Source organism: Muntiacus reevesi, chromosome 3, assembly GCF_963930625.1.
Source record: "Muntiacus reevesi chromosome 3, mMunRee1.1, whole genome shotgun sequence".
Lineage (NCBI taxonomy): Eukaryota > Metazoa > Chordata > Mammalia > Artiodactyla > Cervidae > Muntiacus > Muntiacus reevesi.
The window spans coordinates 60,469,735-60,489,667 of NC_089251.1; the positions used below are offsets into that span (position 1 = coordinate 60,469,735).

At 46.9% G+C, this 19,933-nt stretch overlaps 1 protein-coding gene across 8 annotated transcripts in view; it reads left to right on the forward strand.

The window, feature by feature from the left end:
- Positions 1-8,111: 8,111 nt before the first annotated feature.
- Positions 8,112-19,933, forward strand: part of BCL11A (BCL11 transcription factor A) — a 98,833-nt gene continuing 87,011 nt past the window's right edge. For 7 of the 8 annotated variants that reach the window (XM_065927328.1, XM_065927333.1, XM_065927334.1 and 4 more), the window contains exons 1-2: positions 8,112-8,513; positions 15,479-15,808. In XM_065927328.1, coding sequence (XP_065783400.1) covers positions 8,459-8,513; positions 15,479-15,808 — 385 coding nt within the window. In that variant the 5' untranslated portion in view covers positions 8,112-8,458. The remainder of the gene's footprint in view (positions 8,514-15,478; positions 15,809-19,933) is intronic. The other variant, XM_065927329.1, reaches the window with a different exon arrangement.

Below are 19,933 nucleotides of genomic sequence, written 5' to 3' on the forward strand. Positions count from 1 at the left end.
CTTAGTGCCTTAAAAATGAAAGCCATCCAAGAACAGAAACCACAACTCACGTCTGTTCAGGGCCGTACTCCATAAAGAAAGAAAGAATAACAGTTCTTAGGACCAGATTCTTCATTTTATAGGAATCTGGAGGTTTAGATAACTGACCTTGTGCAAGAGATTTTTTTTTTTTTTTTTTAAGAAAAAAATGAAAACAGGCAAATTGTATACAACCAGGAATGGGAGACCAAAGAGATTTATCTTCACCAAGCTGACAAAAATGATGAAATAGGCTTTTTCTACCACAAAAGTTTCCTTTGCTGAATTTGGCAGGAAAAAATAAAATATGGATGATTAGCTACTGGGGGGGAAGAAAAGATGTCTTAATTTCTGGAAAAGGGACCAGAAGAGCCAGAACTCTTCAGTAATCTCTGGGAACGATTGGTATACATCTGGAATGATTGTGGGACTAGGCAGGCGTTTGTGGGGTTCATAAGAAACTGACAGAAAAGGAACTTGAGCCTGGTAACATGTTTTGATAACTGCTTCTCTTTTAGCTAATTTGAGCGAAGACCAACTAAAACTATTGTGAAATTAGAATGATCAAGGCCCTGTGGTCCTTGATGGCCTGATTTGGTGGTCTGATTTCAGTCAGAGAGAACAGAGAAAAGGAACTGCTCTTCTTCTGGAAGTGAAAAGGTTTCTAAATGCAGATATGGTGGATGTAGTTCTTGCTGGCTCTTTCTCTGTATGAAGTTAGTGAACTTAGGGCTTGCCCAAAACACCCACCCAGGGCTACTTCTTGGTGTGCAGGGGAGGGAAATAGAGCAGCATGCATTTGAAAACTTTCATTTGAACTCATCTACCACCTCATCTTTGTGCAATGACTTTTCTGATGGAACAAGAGTTGGAGAAGCAAAAGTTGGAGCTTTATAGCTACATCTTTCATTCTATTTCTACTGCCCTCTGATGGACACATTAACTAGGGAAACTACTCCCACCCTCATCTCCATCCCCTTCCATCTCTACCACTGTGACCTTATCACCACTATTATCGTAGTCATGATCACCACCACCATCTTTGTTTTCCTTAGAATTAGCATCAACCACATCATCACTAACAAACATTACATATTATGGTGATGGTATACCAAGTTAATAGAACATATTTCAAAATTCTGGTCCATTAGATAATTCTAGATAAATTTTTCATCAATGTGTCAAGAACCAAAATCAAGTAGAGACATTTACAGTGTTTGTGTGAGTCCTTGGATAGTCCACTGCTGACTATACAGTTCTGGTTGTTGCTTTCTGAACAAACCAAATGATATCAGGAAAGCTACAAAATTTTGAAATAAGATGGCAGTTCCCCTATTGTTTTTACTACATAGATAAGACAAAAACATTTCAGATACTTTATTTCTTCTCTTTAGTCAATTTATGCTTTTTCATCAGAATGCAACATAGCATGTATACCTCTGTGTATGTGTATGAGGTTGCACTCCTTGACATAGCGTGGATTTTTTTTAGTTTGTATGTGTGTGTGTTTCTCTGTGTGTGTGTCCATGTTGTGTGTATGTACTCCAGAGTAATAAAATAGTAAAAAATTATTATAATGGTAAGCAGTACTTGTCCAGATAAAGGACTAACTGCCTATAAAATTTCCTTTTAGACAGTGAAGTCATAGCTAGAAGTTGGCAAGAAGACCATCTGAAACCAGTAAAAATCATTTCTGTGATGTTGTGTAAGGAACAGAGGGAAGAAGGGAAGGGGGGAGGGAGGGGGAAAGGTGGGGGGGAGGAGTGAGAGAGAGAGAATATTTTCAAAAGCTCTTCTTCCACTGAGTTATTCTTCTATAAAACAACTTCACATCTGGACTGATAGGTTGAATTCCACCCAGTGCCATTTAAATAGCCCAAGTTATAAACCTCTTAAACTTGGGGTTTATAATAGAAACACTGACAGACCCTTAACTATAGTGCCTCTATAGTAATGAAAGCACAACTATTTCATTATAGCAGTGTCTGGCAGGGCTGCTATAATTAAGAGTCTGTCAGCGTTTCCATTATAAACCCAAATTTTAAGAGGTTTTTAACTCACATTGTTTTAAATCACATTGGGCTGAAATTTGCTGTACAAAATGTCAGACCAGATGTGTGTGTGCGCTGTTTTGTTTTTCGTTCTATTTACCCACTCGGGCAAAAAAAAAAAAAAAAGAGAGAGAGAGAGAGAGTAGGAGAATAGGTGAAGCTTGTTTTAAGACTGGGTGTGAAAAAACATGTATTGAAAAAATTATTCCTCTATTAAAAGCAAAAGATTTATTGGGGGATGGGTGGGCACACAGAAAATGAAGTTTAAGGTATCTTTCATTTTCGGTTTTTCTGACTCTATTGTTTTCTTTTAGAAGTGCTCTCATTTGGGAAACCAGATTTGAACATGTCCAAAAAGTAACATTAAAACAATGAATTTTCTGATAGTAGGTTCTTTTGTTGCTGTTGTTCAGTCGCTAGGTTGTGTCCGACTCTTTGCGACCCTATGGACTGCAGCACTGGGTTCTTGACACTGGTTTATTTGGAAGATATTTAATTATGTAGACTGTTGGAGGTGATGAAAATATCTTGCATTGTATTCTTGCAAGATTCAATTGTTCAGCTGTTCTGAGCTTTGGAATAATCCTTCTAAGCTCACCATCCTTGGTGGGAATCACTTTTAGGCTAAAATGTACTCTTACAAAAGAGTTATCTGATCAAAGCCTTACTGGTTCTGGGGGAAACTAATAGAATTTGAATGGTTATGTTGGTTTTATTTATGTGGTGATAGGATTTATTCACTTATTCACTCAAAAACTATTTGTTGAGAAGCTACTGTGTGCTAAGTATTGTATTTGGACATTTGGACATTTCTAATGTGGTCCACTGAACTGGCTTCACTGCCCAGCATCTATGGGTCTTTGATGTCAATGTTAGGGAGCTAAATTGGGTATTCCAGTGTTCCAGCCAGAACACCTTGGTGTCTTCATAGGAGCCTCTTACTTAACGTAGTGAGACTTACCACCAGCCCCAACACATTGTTGACTCGCACACAGCAACCCAGTCTAGAGGTAAGTGTAGGTTTATTTAGAGCAGATCCAGCTTTTTACTTCCTACTTTGCTCCCTTCCTTGTTTCCTTCCTTCTTTCTTTTCCTGGGGTGGTCCCAGGAGGTGGGGGGCGCAGGGTGGGGGCGGACAGAGCCATCCAGGTATGTGAAGTAGTCTGCCAGTCAGCTAAATGCTTTCATCCCATTTTTACTGCCCCCTGATGGAGGAGTTAACTAGGGAAAACAACTCTCACCCTCATCTCCACCCCCTACCATCTCTACCATCACAGCTAAATGTCCAGGGAGCCTCTGGAGAAATGCCATACTGTTTCCCCAAGAGCCTCCCAGGGGAAGTCTATCCCTTTGCAGGTGTAGACACTGCCCTCCAGGGGCCTTAAGGAGACTGAATCCAGACTGGTCCCAGACTCTGACTCATACTGGGAACAGAGAAGGAAGACATGTTACAGTGGGTGGGGGCTGAGGGAGGCTTGGAAGAAGAGGTGACTGTGGCTCTAATGCTCATCTTTCAGTTTGCAGCGCCCACACAAAGCGCACCCCCTTCCTCAAGCACAACCTCTTTTCCTTTTTAACATTAATTTTACCTTTGTCTTCACACCCTAGCACTCCCACTCTTAGAACCCCAAAACCTATGCCAAGTGATGCATCCAAACCTAAGTTTTATTTTTTATTGAGATGACTGTCCATTCTCTATTTTCTGAACTTCCATTAGGAAGAAAGCAAAAACAAAACCAAAAACAATCCAGAAGTAAAACGCAAGGTGGGAGCGATTATATTAACCATTCATTCATTTTTCCTTAAGTCTGTAAAGGTGTTCCCTGCTAAAGGCAGACAGTGACTATTTTATTTTAATCTTGTAGTTTCTATCCAGACAGACCTTTTAACCCTTAGTTCTCCAGCTCAACCTGAGTCCCCCACACCAGGCGATCCTCCGCACGAGGGCTGGGACCGTTTTAAGCCTCCCTCTTGGAGCTGTTTGTTGACCACATTCACGTTCAGAGCCCTGGAGCTAAAAGCACTTTACACCATAAAATAAAAGCACTGTCTTTTTTTCTAAAAGGTTACGTCTGGAGGCCACGCGGCTCATACTTCATACCGAAAACTACTGAAAGGACTATGAAATCCTCTATGATTTACACTCTCTCACTGCATTAGGGTATAGATCTACTCGACTCTAAAAATACGGTGGGTTTCTAACCGACGTGAATATATGTGCATTATTTCAGAAAGTCTGTTAGAAAACTTGTCAACACATTATAAAGCATAAACCAGGACTTGGCTATTAAGTACGGAGATCAGAGGCAGAATATATACTGCAGGAAGTCCTGGGGAGTCTCCTCCGCGGGCAAGATAGAGAAGGGGAGGAGGAGAGGGGAGGGGTAGCCTGTTGGCCTGGAGTTTACATGCAGTGTTGTCACCGAAGGTTTGGGATAGAGCCCACCGAGCGTAATTAGCCCTTCCGTGGAATCAGCAAAGGTTCTACAGCTCCACATGAAGTTAACTGAAACGCCAGAAAATAATTTTAATGTTGTCATAATTTATTACTTTCTAAAAGCTACTTTTGGAAAGTAAATATACTGACTGTGTATCCAAGTGTGAGCGTTTAAAGTGACCTTTCACCCCTCTACAAACCCACCTGCATCATTAATCAATACTTACGTAATATTTTCAAAGCTCTTAAAACAACACGTTTTTATTTCTTTAAGCACACTGACACACCTTCCCCCTCCCCCACTTTTGGGCGCTTTAGCGAGCATCCAGCAGCAATGAGGGAGGGGGCGTCACTCGTAGAGGCAAGCAGGAGGGACCGGAGTGGGGGTCCGCGACCAGGAGGGAATCGAATGCCAACACTGAGTCCTGGTTTTCTGGACTGGGTGAAATCAGGCTGGGGGAGGGGCGGGAGTGGAGGGTAGTTCCTATTTCACTCTGGGCATTTTATGATGGTGAAATTAAATATATGTTAATGGTGGAAACGTCGCTACTTACCTCTCCACGGGCACCCAGGGAAGGCAGCTGCAAAATTGGGTTTTAAAGGTATGTTTTAAGATGTGGTTTCGGAAGGAACCCCCTGGAATCTGAAACAAGTGCAATAACATAGCAGACCTACTTGTAACTAAGTGCTTAATTTCCTATGATTTTTTTAAAAAGAAAATCAATAAAATGTTGCCAGTTATTTATTGGAAATAACCACAGATAGCGGCCCTGATAGGGTGCCGGTTTTAGAGAGCATACAATTGTGTAATGAATTGTAATTCAGAAGACTGTTAAATGTGAACCACAGAACCTTTCAGAGGTAATAAAGTCATTACTTTTTACACTACAGCCAACCTTGAAAAGCTTTATACACACCATTATATATAAATCATACATATATATTTCCACAACACACATTCGCTCATTTATATACCTTCTCTATATATGGACTTTTATAGATGGATGGGAAAAATATTTAAATTTGAAAAGCTCGGTTCCGGAAAGAATCGGACTCACTATTGTTACCTGAAGGGGTTTTTATTTTTATTTTTTATTTTTCAAAGGCCTCCCAGTTGTACTTTTTTCTTCCCTCTCCTCACCTTCCCTCCAAACATTCTCCTCCACGTCCGGCTCCCCCCACCCCTCCCCTGTAATGATATTCTTTTGGTCGCTCTAAGGCTAGTTGAACAAGATTAAAAAAAAAAAAAAAAGACAGTAGTGGAAAAGAGATGCTGACCTGCTCTGAAGAACTCGTGAAAAGGGGGAAATGGTATAACGCACACGCTACAGAGCTTTACTGCAAGTGAATCTTCCTGCTTCTTAAACAGGATTCGAGTCCCCCCCCCAACCCCCACCAAACTGGAGGGAAACAATAACAGCAAACCACATTTACACAAACTCGGTCCAGCCCACATTTCTCTCACTGTTGAGCATCAAAACCTCCTTTTCTTCCTCAGAGGGGCCCGAAGCTTCGCCGAGCAAGGCAAACCAGTTATTTTCTAATGGGTTTGAAACTTTACTAAGACAACACAGGAATAAACAGCCGCTGGCCGGCGCGGCTGGGAGATGGGTGCGCGCCTGCGAGCCGGGGGCCCTCGCTTAAGACAATAAAGCACCCCGCCCAGGAGGTGCATTTACGAAAGCTACGTCCCTCAGACTAAGGAGGGGGAAGAGAAGACACGAGGGTTCGTGGATCCGCTTGGAGGAGAGGGAAAGAAGGCTCCTCGCTTTGCAGACCCACACTTGTACACGTCCACCTGCAGCTCGCAGTCTCGCGGGCCGCGGCCACCCGTACCCCCCGCTGCACCCTCCGCGCCTCCCTTGGACCTGAGTCCATTTTCTTCTCCCCCCTGCCCTTCCGGATTTGGAATCGCAGCGCGGTCTCTCGGCGGCGGCGTCGGCTGAGGCTACAGGGTGGCGCAGGCAGGCGGGGAGACTGGGAGGCGGGAGGCGCCGGGGGACTTTGCAGGCACGTTTCTGAATAAACTTTCCAATCGCAGGGGGTGCTGTTGCTGTACATTTTACGTAAAACAAAGTATCCCACGCCAGAGTGAAGCCCGCTTTTTGACAGCAGCAGCGCGCGCGCGCGCGCGCGTGTGTGTGTGTGCATTAAAGAGACAGGGGTTTATTTCCAACAGGTCTTCCCTAATTTCCCGGGAACGTCTGCAGAAAGGCCAGACATGGGCTGCGGGCTCCGGCGGGTGCGGCTCCGCCCGGGGCGCCCAGGGAGCGTGGCGCTGACCCGGGGCGGTCACCCCACCACTGTGGCCTCCCCGCTGCTCCCGCGAGCCAGTCGCTCTTTCTTCATTCCCCATTTTCTTTCCCTGGGTAACAGCACTGGACTAGTTGTGCTCTTCCCGTAAGAAACATTTTCTTGCCGTTCCTCGGTGCTTTAGCAGTAGCTCTGGAGTGGGAGGGGGTGTGTCTTTCCCTGGGACCCAGCTTAGGGACCTCCCGCGGCGCCGGGAGCCCGTTCCCAGGGACTGGCACTCCCCGGGCTTTGTCCTCTGGCCGGCGGCGGCCCCGTGAGGTGGACGCCTCTGCGCCTCCCTCGCCCTGGGTCCGGGCACTCCAATCCCGGGGCCGGAATGTGCCCTGAGTCCCGCTCCCTGTTCTTTCTTCCTCCGCGACCGTTGAGAGCCTGACTCCTTGCTCCCAGTGGCATTCAGACCCGATCGTTTGGGCGTTCAGATCCCCGGCCCCCCAGCTCGGCCTGGGGGGCGCCCTCCCCGCCAGCGGCCCGGGGCCTGCACCTCCTCTCTCGCCCTTGCCCTCTCTCTCTCTCTCCTGACCGCCCGGGCTCCCGGAGGCCCCCGCGCTGCCTTTCCGGACCCGCAAGCCTCCAAACTTGAGCTGGACTCTGCTTGGCCGGGCGCTCCTTCCCGCCTCCCCTCGCCCGCGGCGTAGCTGTAACTTGGAGGCTCAGCTCCCAACTTCGGGTGATTTTTCTTGGCTATCCTCTCCTCGAGCAAAGTTTCCCGAGCGCAGCCGCGGGCTCTGGGCTTTCGGCCCCCGGCGTCCGCACATGAGGCGCGAGCTCCGCTGCGGCGGCGAAGGGAAGTGGGTGTGCGCACGCAGGAGGGTGTCCGGGAGCAACTCTACCTGGCTTCCCTCCGCCCGCGCTTCTCCGGCCCCTGCAGCCTCCAGACACTCTTATTTGTTTTTTTTTTTTTTTAATTTAAAATAATCTTTCATTTTAGGGTCCGCGTGCCGGGTTGGGGGGAGCAGGGCGCACGTCTGGCTCTCCCCCTCCCCCGCCGCCCCTTCCCTCTCTCCCCGCCAAGCCGCTGCCTCGGCACTCGCTGCGGCCACTGGTGAGCCCGAGGCCCCAGCGCCCCCTCCCCTCCGCCCGCCCCTCCCACGGGGGCCGCGTCTGGCGTCTGCGGAGCCCCCAGCCCGGCACCTCCCCCGCCCCGCACTGGCCATTGGCTTGTCCTGGTCTCTTTTTCATGTCCAGCCCCTGATGTGTGTCCATTGGTGTGAGCTTCCCCTTCCCTCCTCCCCTTCTCTCCTGCTCGCCCTGCCCATGTTTTGTGTGTCTCTGTCCATCCAGACTCCTGACGTTCAAGTTCGCAGGGACGTCACGTCCGCACTTGAACTTGCAGCTCAGGGGGGCTTTTGCCATTTTTTTCATCTCTCTCTCTCTCTCTCTCCCCCTCTATCTCTCCTCTCTCTCTCTCTCTTTTTTTTTTTTTTGGTTAAAAAAAAAAAAAGCCATGACGGCTCTCCCACAATTCATCTTCCCTGCGCCATCTTTGTATTATTTCTAATTTATTTTGGATGTCAAAAGGCACTGATGAAGATATTTTCTCTGGAGTCTCCTTCTTTCTAACCCGGCTCTCCCGATGTGAACCGAGCCGTCGTCCGCCCGCCGCCGCCGCCGCCGCCTCCCGCCCGCCCCGCAGCCCACCATGTCTCGCCGCAAGCAAGGCAAACCCCAGCACTTAAGCAAACGGGAATTCTCGCGTAAGTAACCCAATAATAGTAATAATAATTATTAATAATCACGAGAGCGCGCAGGACGAGAAGCAAGAGAAAGGGGGAGAAAGGGGTGTGTGCATGCATTAAAAAAAATTTTTTTTTCCACGAGAAAAACCTCCGAGAGTCGGGATAAAAGAGATTAAAGGGGGGGGGGGAACCAACCTCATCCCATCCCGAATCGTAGCCGTATGTACACTTTTGGGATAGCACGAATCTTTTAATTTTATTTAATTTTTACAAAAATTTGACTCCTCCTCTTTCCTGCTTTCCTCTGCTTTATTTCGCTTTTCGGAAAGGAATGCAATGATTTCGCCTCCAGTTTTGCAAAATAATGAACAATGCTGTGGATGCTAACAACTCTCCTGCAAACCTAAGGGAGGGAACTGGAGGGGAAAAGGGGGTTACTTCCACTTACCGTAGGAAGAAAAACGGGGGGTGGGGAGCCCAAGTTAAAAAAAAAAAAAAAAAAAAACAGTTCCCAGGGAGAAGAGAGGTGAGACTGGCCCTTGGATACCAGCGCGCTCACGGTCAAGTGTGCACTGGGAGGAAAGTAGTCATCTCCACAATAGTGAGAAAGTGGGATTGTGGGAGGGGGCCCCGGACGCTCTTGAGTCCGCCGAGTCTGGAGAGGGGCCGCGGCGGCCGGGAGAGCTTGGGCGACCGGGAAGGACCGGAGCCGCGGCCGGCGCTGCAGCCTTTTGTTCCGGCCCGAGGTGGGTGTTTGCCCCGCTGCCTTTTGTGCCGGCTCCTCGCGCTTGCCCTCCCGCGCCGCCGCCGCCGCCGCCGCCGCCGCCGAAGGGCAGGAGCGAGGGCCGGGGGCCAGTCGAAGAGGGAGGGAGGGCGCTGTGGCTGCAGCCGCCCGGGTTGCCGCTGCCCGCCCCTCCCGGCCGAACCTCAGCGGCGGCGAAAATAGGTGAAAAATAAAATAAAATACATAAAATAAAACAAGGCAACGTTTTCTTTTTGCCCCCAGACAGACGGCAATCGCTCCGCCAGCCGTTTTCAGCAACGCTCTCCTCTTTGACTCCCCCTCCGCCACCACCGCCCCCCCCGCTACAAAAAATCTCACAATCTCTAATAGAGGGGAAAAATACAATTACCCCCTTCACCAAAACCTCTTTAGTTGCAAACTTAGAGCGCCGGCGGCACAGAGAGGGAGCGAGGAACTCCCTCCTCTTACTATTTTTTGGAAGATTTTCAAAAAAAGTGGAAGTGGATTTTGATTGGGAAAAATCTCGTGTCTGAATGTTTACAAGCACCGCGTGTGCGGGAGCCTCCTGCCAACAAACAGACAGAGGACCGAGCGCGGCGCGGCAGGCCGGGAGCGGGCGGCGGCTGCGGCCGGGCCTCGTCGGGGCCTCGCCCGGCCTCGCCGCGCCCCCGCCCCGCCCGGGATCGCCCACCCGGCGCCCGCCGCCCGCCCGCTGGCCCAGCGGCAGGCGGTGCAGCGACTCAGCGCCAGAGGGTCCAGGGTCCTCTCTGGCCCCCTAGTACAATGCTCAGCCCTCCTCTTGGCCAACCCCACTGCGAAATCGGCTGGGGAGAAACTAGTCTTTGCAAAGCATTTTTATTTTGCAAAGCAACCCTAAAAGCGAGTCCTGTCCGTCCCCTACCCGCGACGCCTCTTGCCCCCAGCTCGGGGCGGCGGGGAGATCACCACGTGCCTTCCCTGCCCCCCTCCCACAGGGACAAGCCTATAGCCCCCAGCTCCCGAGCTCGGCCGTGCAGGGTGGGGGTGGGGGTGGGGGGTGGAGGGTGAGGGGTGGGTGGTAGGCGGTAGGGGAGTAGTTGCTTTTGGGGAGTATTCGACTCCGGGACTCCACGCATCCCTCCCTTGAATTCCTGCTCTCTACCTCGGGCCTGGCTCGGTCTGGGGGCCTTTCTGAGTCTGTATAAGGGAGGTGGGGTGGCTAAGTGGGTGGCTGTCTCCAGGCTAACAGAATGCGCCTGGAAAGGCAGGCGGTGGGCGCTTAGGAAAGTTTTGCTGCAAGGGAAAGAAAGGCGTGAGAGAGCCCACTTCCCTCCCCCATCTCATACATGACCCTTATTTTAATTTTTGCTGCAATTTTAAAGGACCACCCCATATCCAGTTCTGTATTTCTTAAAGGTGTGTGTGTGGGGTGCGCATAGGGAATTGAATTTTTCACTGGGCCCTGGAACTTGTCACACACTTCGAAAGCTCCCCCGCCCGGGCACGTTGCGGGGCCCTCCCTCTCCCCACCCCCGCGCATCCCTCCCTCACCGCTCTCCCCCGCCCCCACTCCCCCGGCCGCGCCGGATGCGGAGCAGACGCGGCGCGCGGCGGTGTGAAGTTACAGCCCGGCCAGGTACCGGCGGGAAGGAAGGGCAGTGTTCGCAGCACTCGGGAAAGCCGGGCCCTTCTTCGGAAGGATGCACTGGGGGCTCAAAGGACGGACTGTGGCGTGCAGTCCAGGCTGCTCCTCCGTCCCCCACTCTCTCGGGGCCCATCCCGAGACTCCAGGCTGGGTGGGTTAGCCCCTTGGAATCCCTGAGTCTTAGGGCGGGTTTTGGGTTAAGGGGCCAGTTTAAAGTGGGTGCGGTGGTCGCTCCTTTCTAATTTTCTGGGTGCGCAGAGGGGGCGGGAGCCATTCTCGTCTTCAGGACCCCTTTCCCTCCCCCCTGCCCCCATCCCCCGCTTCTAGGGCTGAATGAGCCGTTCGGTCGCTAGGAGGCAGAACAAGATCAAGAAAGCTCAGCGAACTTGAACCTGTACCAGGGCCTCCCCCACCCCCTTCTGCATTTCTCGACCCGGAGGGAAGAGCTTTGCGAGGATGGGGGTGGGGGAAACGGACGGTTAGGCAGAATTCCCTTTCTCTCCCCCCCACCCCATCACTCCTTCTGTCTTTGTTCGTTTTGACTTTAAAAATGCTTCTGGCCAGGGCTGCGGAGAAGCGCCCGGGCGCGCGGCCGACTCCCCAGTGCACCGGGAGTGGAGCGGGGTGCAGTTTTCGTTCTTTCGGGCAGGCGTTTTTGGTCGGGAGGAAAGGGGAGTGCGCGCTCTCCGGCTTTGGGGCAAGGCCGAAGGCGGGATCCGGCAAGTTTGCACTTAGTCTCCAGGTTCACTTCTCCCAGCCCCTCATCTCCGTGCAAAGCGCGGACCGAGGCAGCCGCGGCAAGCTTGCCGGGAGCCTCTGCAGCCCGAACCCCCCCCCCCCCCCCGCCCCCCGCTCCCCCGCCTCCTGCAGCTCTCGCCTCCGAGCCCGAAATCACAACAATAGTAATAGTTATCATCATAATGATGCGGGCAAACGGCGTCATTAATAATGAATAACCGCAGCCGCCGCCGCGCTGTGCACACCGGTGCCGGGGATTGCGGGAGAAACGCATTTGCAGAGATCTCTCAAAGTAAAAAGTGTGAGCCTGTGGACACAGAATGAGTTTCAGCACCCGCGCCTGAGGTGTGTGTGCGGTGAATCCCAGACAGCGCCAGGTTAACCTGCCGAGTTTTCCAAGCCTCACTTCCCGTGTCTCCACCTGGTGGGCCTGGGGAACAGTCGTCACCCCGCGGCCGGGCAGGACGGGCGTGGAGGCAGCAGTTGGGGCCCGGGGCTGCCCGCCGCCTCCCGCCCCCAGCCCCTGACTCCCGGCTCCGGGCCCTGCGGCCGCCGCTGCACGTGTTCGCAGCGAGCGCGGCCGGAGCCTGCGGACCGCACGCTACTCGCTTTGTGCCCGAGTCCCGGCGCCCAACTTCACTTTCCGCGCAGCCCACCCCCGCCGGGCCCCCTGCCCCGGGCCTGTCGCCCCTGCCTTCGCTTTTGGTTTTTGCTTTTTCTCTCCGTATTTCAGTCTCGGTGTGCTTCCTTACCCCGTTAAGACAATCAAAGGGAAGGACTTGGAAAGCAAACTTGAAGACAGAGCGCCTTTCCCCCTCCCCCTCCCCAGCAGCCCTTGTTTCCCTTGCTCCTTCCCTACATTTCTTATAAGGCTTTTTTTTTTTTTTTTTTAATTTATTCCTTTGCAACTGCTGAGAGAGGAAAGAGATCCCAATTCAGCGGCTGGGGCATTGAGACGTTTCAGTCAGTCTTGCTGTTTGAACGCAGAAGCATTTTATTTTGTATTTCTTTTTCCCCTTGTAGAGAATTCGCGGCTAATTATTATGATTATTTGCCCACTCCCTTCCACTTCAATCCTGGACTCCCTGCTTTGTAGCCAGCGCTTAGGCCGGAGCTTAGAAACGCCGGTTTTGTGGGGGTGAAGGAGGATGGAATTGAATTGAGGGAGGGGGTAAAATGGCTGAGGTTAGGAATGTTTTTAGGGAAAGGGGAATTTGCATTAAAATACAGAGAAATTATCAGGGCCCAGAAAGGAAATGTTGATTGCCACTGAGAAAAGATGTCAATGCAAATCAGTAGATTACACCAAGAGAATTGTATTTTCATATTTTCTTTGTGCCCCACTTCGTCTGATTTTTAATAATGTAGCAGCAACGATAAGAACACATTTTGGTATTTCTCTGAACATCACCAGCCAAATGTTTAGCAGAGAGCCTGATGTTAAAGGTATTTCATACATTAGGATATAATTCTTGTTAATTAGCAATAATTTACGTTAAGAGCATAGAAAATGTTGAGGTTATAGGTTTTATATCTGTACATTTGATCATCTTGTTATTTTCAAGAACTTTGCCTCCTATAAAATTAATTAGGTGAAATGTGGAGGTGTAATCAGCAACCTCTGAATTACCACTTCATTTCCTGGTTTTGATTGTAAATCAGTTCAGTCACTACATTTAGAAGACTTTAACCAAGTCTGTTTTGTACCGCGTTACCTTTAACTATTTGATACCTAGGAGAATATCTTCTTTTGCTCCCAAATAATATTTCCATTTTCAGAAATGTGTCAGGGCTTGGGGATAAAGAACAAATCCTAATGATGGAGTTTAAAAAAAAATTTTTTTTTTTTTCGGCCAAGGTTCTATGTACTACTAACTTTTAAAAAATGAGGTATTTCCCTTCAGTCTTTCTTCAATCTGTAAACCTCTGAACTTGTAGTTAATGCTGAACAACAACCAAAAAAGCCACTTTTGTTAATGTGTACTCAAAATCCTTAATTCAAATAGGAGGAATCTTGGTGAATAACTTCCTTATTCAGTTCCTCCCTTGTCACAATGAAAGCAAGCAGGGGAAAGATGACATAGACGCATAATGCAAAAGCACTTCTGTTTGTCTCCTTTTATTTGGAAAGTATGCATGTGTATCTATCTTTCGGTCAGTATGTTGGGCAAAGAATTGTAAGTGCTTACTTTTCTGTCTTTATTAGTAGGACTATAACCTTCATATTCCTGTGGTGACCTTATGTTAAATTAGGAGGAGTACCAGAGGCTAGAAATTATGACATGTCCTAGTTGAGCACAGGTGCAGCTAGACAGGGCTCTCTCAATATTATTTCACCCAGCACATCTGGGAGTTACTCCAGATCTTCCCCCTCAGTTTTCAGCCTGGGTAGGGTTGAAATAAATTTAACCTGAGTTCACTGGATTTTTGCACTTTATCAAAATCTGTTCCAATATTCTACACTCAAATTAAAATCTATTTTTTGATTCTCTGTGGCTTTAAGTTCATTAAATGTGAAATTGGCAGCTTGCTAAAGAAGGTCAGACTGATTAACTGTTTAAGACTTGTACATTTTCTGCTTCAGTTTTATTAACTGGCAGCATCCTAGATGTATTTTGTGTTTTGTAAATTTTTTTTTTTTTTTTTTTGGTGATGGAGTAAGCGTAAGGTTTCAGGAGCAGAGACTTACTCTCATTTCCCCTTTGGAAGTTTAAAAAATGATAGAAGCTGTTCAAATACATGCTTGAGTATTTTGGTGCAAAGTTTTTTTTTTTTAAAGAAACAGGAATGAAAGACATATCTACCTTGTTGTACCATCCACTGGTGATTATGTGTGCAGAAATAGTCCCATAATGAAGCATTTTGGAGCTCATTCAGAAAATTAGTCAACTTTGACAACATTAGGCAAAGTATTTCAAGTCTTAAGAAAGGACTTCTCAGCCTTGATCTGAAATGTGGCATTTGCTTGACCATTCTGATTTTTATGTGATGGGGGCCACCAAGTGCACACATGTTTAGAATATTTTAGGCATTCCTTTCTTCAGAATGAAAAAATGACTAATTGGCTTATTTTCTTAAGTACTCAAAAGTATCCCATTTAGCTAATGTGTCTGAGAAGAATTGCCAGTGAATTTGGTGTTTGTTTGATTTTGTGGCACTGCTGAGAGGGAGATCAGAAAGGTTTTTGGCAGTGTGGGTTATACTGCCTTATGATTATTTAGATTCGTTTCACAGGTGAATGCAGTCTTTTTCTTATTACAGCAGTGTAAATATGGCACGTTTTCTGTGTGATGTAGTAGCTTTCTAATTTAGGAAGCCATGTCTCTGTATATTTTGAGTGTATATGTTCACACACAAAGAGGGTGTGTGTGTGTGTTTATTCACCTCTCCTTTTATGCTTGGGCACAATAGACAACTTACTGTGCAGGAAAAAAGAAAGAAATTTGGTTTCAATCCATGTTTTTGCCAGTTCTTTGGGGGTGGTTATTATTGGAGCTTACGTTATGTTTCTGTGCTAACTATTTATTTAAATAACAGTCACATTCTTTCTAAACTCACAAACTGGACACTTGTGTGTGTGTGTGTGTGTGTGTGTGTTATGTATATATGTGTGTGTAGTAGTCTTCCATGGAAGTATGCAAGTCAGGCAGTTTTCTTTATATGATGGTTTGCCTCTATGATAAATTTGCTTTCTTGTTGTCAGTTTCCACACCCGTGTATGTTTCAGGTGCTCACATGTTTTTCTGAGAATTAAATGGAGGAGCCTAGAAACCCTTTACATAATGTGCCGGGGTGGGATGGGGTTGAGAATGTATTTCCCCCTTTCCTCTCCTTTCTGGCCCTCTAATAATTGTGCTTTTGTTTCTTCAACCACAGCCGAGCCTCTTGAAGCCATTCTTACAGATGATGAACCGGACCACGGACCTTTGGGAGCCCCAGAAGGGGACCACGACCTCCTCACGTGTGGGCAGTGCCAGATGAACTTCCCGTTGGGGGACATTCTCATTTTTATCGAGCACAAACGGAAACAATGCAATGGCAGCCTCTGCTTAGAAAAAGCTGTGGATAAGCCACCTTCCCCTTCACCAATCGAGATGAAAAAAGCATCCAATCCCGTGGAGGTTGGCATCCAGGTCACGCCAGAGGATGACGATTGTTTATCAACGTCATCTAGAGGAATTTGCCCCAAACAGGAACACATAGCAGGTAAATGAGAAGCAAGGAGAAAAGCTGTTTGCATGTTTTCTTTTCATTTTCAGAGGCACTGTAGCCACGCACAAGGAGTGGTGAAGTGCTTTCTGTGTTTCTCCATGTGACTGTCCACGACAGCCCTGTAACGTTAAAGTAATCATTCCTATGGCTTATGTCCAGAACACACAAAAATAAATATTTTCCACTTCACTTGAGTCAGATGTAGGCAGGATAGGTTACACACACCTGATATCCTCTCTTTGCATCTACTGATTCTGAATTTCTTTCCTTTTCTCTCCCCTTCTCATTTTGAATTGTCGAGCCTCACTGCACCTAGCCCAGTTTCCAAGGCCCATCTCCAGCCCTGGTGATGAGGCAGAGGCAGAGGGGCTGTATGGGCATTTGTAGTTCGGCCAGTGACATGTTTGGGTCAGAATACCTGATCAGGCCTCCCTAGGGGTGCAGTTTGTTCTCGAGGCTTCCGTGACGTTGGGTGGGCTGGAGGGGCATTTTGGAGGGACTGGAAAGAGTTAACTGAGCTTCGGGGCTAGCCTTGGATCCATATTGGCTGTCAGCCCGTATGGGGCTGTAATTAAACACAGCCCCGTGGTGGGATGACACCGTGACCTTGACTTTAAGATGCCATTTTCGACTGGCCAGGCCAGAGTAGAGAGGGCAGTTGCTGAAGCGCACAGACATGCTTACTCGAAAAGTTTAAGGGCATGTTGGAAATTTCAAAAGGTTGGTTTGACAGGAACGGCTGCTCCCTGCAGCCTGCCTCCTCAGCTAAATGATAAATGCTTCTTTGTGCTCTCCCTTGTCTCTGATGTGGTTTTGACAGATGTATCTTGATTTTGTTTGTGGTTTACACAACCACATGTCACCCTTACAAATGTCCAGTCCAGACTTCACTGTTTCTGCTGTAACACAATGTTAAAATTCTCTTGGAAAAATACATACACACACTCAACAGCCCTGCTTCCTCTGGTTAATTTTAGCAGAAAGGTAACTAGAGGTATGGGTTTCTCAGCAGTGCAAGGGAAAGGAATTAACCTCTAACAGAGGGACTTAAATCCCTACTCTGAATGATAATCAACAACATTATATAGTGACCCTTAAAACATTTTAAAAAATGAAACAACAGTGATTTAATGTACAAGATGAAGTGAATGCGGATTCTGTAGTGACAAAACCGGCATGTCCAAATCACTTTCCTCTATTTCCCTTGCCCCTGCCCCCCCAAAGCAGAAGGTTTGTTTAGATTTAGGAAGGGTAGTGCATAGAATCAGTTGATGCCCTGGAACTTGTCCCTCCGACTGAGTTTGACCAGAGAGTTGAACTGTAGTGGGTCAGTGGTCCAGAGGGGATTAAATGTTGTATCATTTCTCCTCCCCCCTCTGGAATTTGCTCATTGAAATCAAATGTGGCATTTTCTTTCTTTTTTAACGCTTCCTGCAATAGCACCCAGATACTTTACCTTTGGTAAAACGAGATAGCTGCTGCCAGGGAAGCTGCGTTTACAAACTGTTTTCTTGAATCCATCCCATGTAGCTTATATGCCATGCAGGTTACGATTGGATCTGTCCCCCCAGCCCCCCGGTAGGATATGGTGGTGACCATTTCCATGTGCTGTCTTGTGACTGGAAGGAAAATGAACAGAAGTGTAAGGCATGATTAATGAAGCTAGAGCAAGCGGAAGGAGGTTTGGTCTTCGGAGATCCAAAGCCTTTCTAAATCGCCAAATATGGAGTAACACTTGCGTGATGTAACATCGTATTTACATATCGAGCCGCTCGTTTAAAAAGACAAAACACAGTGTCTGTCAAGCAAGAATTAAAACCACACTTCTTACTGAGGTCCCAAGTAGGTTATTCAGTCTCCGATTAACCAGCTTGAAAATTCTGTGCCTCTGTACTTAGAGGAGAAATCTAAAAGCTGGTGGGGGGAGGCCCTATAGTGAAGGCTTTCCACTGTCACAGTTGTAAATCTACATAGGGAAAGAAGAGATTTTCCTGAACTCTCTGATTGTCATAAAGATTCTTTTTTTCTTTTTTTTTTTAAAGGAGTAGTACTGTAAGAGAGCTCAAAGAAGGACCCCCCTCCACACAAAAAAGCACATTTAAGATATGTTTTATAGGGCTAATGCTAAGCAATTTCGCTGAGATGAAAAGCTACCTAAGCTATCTAAGGTATTCAATGGGTGCACCAGTGCTGCGACCCAGGTGAGGTAAACCTTTCATGCACGAATAATTACAAAGTCTTGATTCCTTTCATTGTGTTTAATCACCTGTTCCCACCCTGGAATTGGCTGAACATAAATAGCGTGGTCACATCTCAAGGCGAGATGTCAGTAACTAGAATCACGACTTCTCATAATTCACGGTAATGAATTAAGAGTTTCCTATGGTGAAATTAACATTCTGCCATTGCACGTAAATTAAGATGCCCTGGCTCTCAGGTGCCTCTGAAGTGAAGTTCTGGAAGACAGCTGTGTACTCGCAGCCCATTTCTCTCAAGCACATCTTCACGGTTCCAAGTCTGCTTTTCTTTTTATGGTGAGGAAGGAAACAATAAGAGTAATCATTCAGTAGATATTTGAATTGTGTCACACACTAAAAAGAGAAGCAGTGCTCTGTATTAGGAGAGAGATATATTGATGAATCTCTAGAAGAATATATTTGGCAACTGTATAAAAGGTAGTTATTTAAATGCGCTGTGCAGGAAAGGCTTTATTAAAGTGGTGTAAGTTGGATATGAGCTTACTGTGTGTTCTCTGCCGTCTTATAGGCAGGAAGCTGGAATCAAACAGCGACAGATCTTCTTCCTGAGATAAATAAAGCTTAGAATTTGGGCTTTCACACAGGAGGCTGAGTGGAGTTCTTTAAATCTTCAGTAAGATGCCACGCGTTTGGCTGTACATAGGCCTCTCGAAGCTGAGTATTTTTTAGTGAGGATAATTCTTACCAGGTTGAATGTACACATATATGTTGTTCAGGTTGTTTTTTTTCATTTTATTCAAATATTCAAAATATTGTGGGATTACGATCCACTGAGACCCCTGAAGTCGTGTTGATTTAACTGGCAGCCAGCAGGTTGTAATCTGCAGGGCCCAGTCCTTCAGTGCGTGTGTCAAATATCCACGATTGGGTATCAGCAGTCTTTGACTGGCAGTCAGGGCTTTTAATTGGGGTTTTGTTTTGTTTCCTAGTCTCATGTTTTATGAGGGGGGCAAGTATTTATTGAAGATTAGTGACTGTGGAACTGCTGTTCACTCTTAGAAAAGGCCAAAAAATATTATCCCACTGTGTCAGCTTTGAGGTTTTGGCTTATTGCACATAGAAATCTTTAAATTAGGATTGAGCTGTCATAAAGTTAGCTTTTTGAGAGAGTGGCAGAAAATATGATGAGTCCTGTGAACTGTCAAGCAGTCTGTTGCTGTCTAACATTTTTTCTCTTTAAAATCAAGAACGTAGGCATTGCTATCAGGGTATTTAAAAATTATTTGCCTAGAAAATACACCTCATACCTAGGTAATAATATGTAAGGCAGAAGCTCTGTGGAAGAAAAAGTACCAATTTAATCCAGAAATATATAAGCATGTTACTTAAAGGTAAATCAAATATAACATACTCATGCTTTTTAGAATTTAAAAACTCAACTTGCCTTTTCTTTTTGTACCCATTTGAATTCTTTCCTATCTCAGACTGAACTGGAGGATGTACTTTATGATATAATTGTAAAGAAGGCTATAAATTATAGTATCCTAGTATAACCTATTTTTCATTTCTATTTATTTGTGTGATTCTGGATAAAAATCACTGACTTCTGAAGTGAATTTTTAGTGTGACAGCTACAAAAAATGACAAGCAAACAAAAAAATCCCCAGTATACTGGTGAACATTTTATTTAACCTTCACACCCAGAGACTAAAGAATATTGTTTCTTAATAAATACCTAGGATTTTCACTGGGAGCCCATGTTTGCGAGGCCATTACCCAAAGCCTCATGTTCATGAGACTGGGAGTCCTATATACAAGATGTATTTGTAAATAAGACAGAGAAAGGTTGTGAACTGGCAGCTTGGATGTTTTGTCAAAGTACAATGTCAGAGAAACTCTTTCTAAGACAAATTGTAAATAG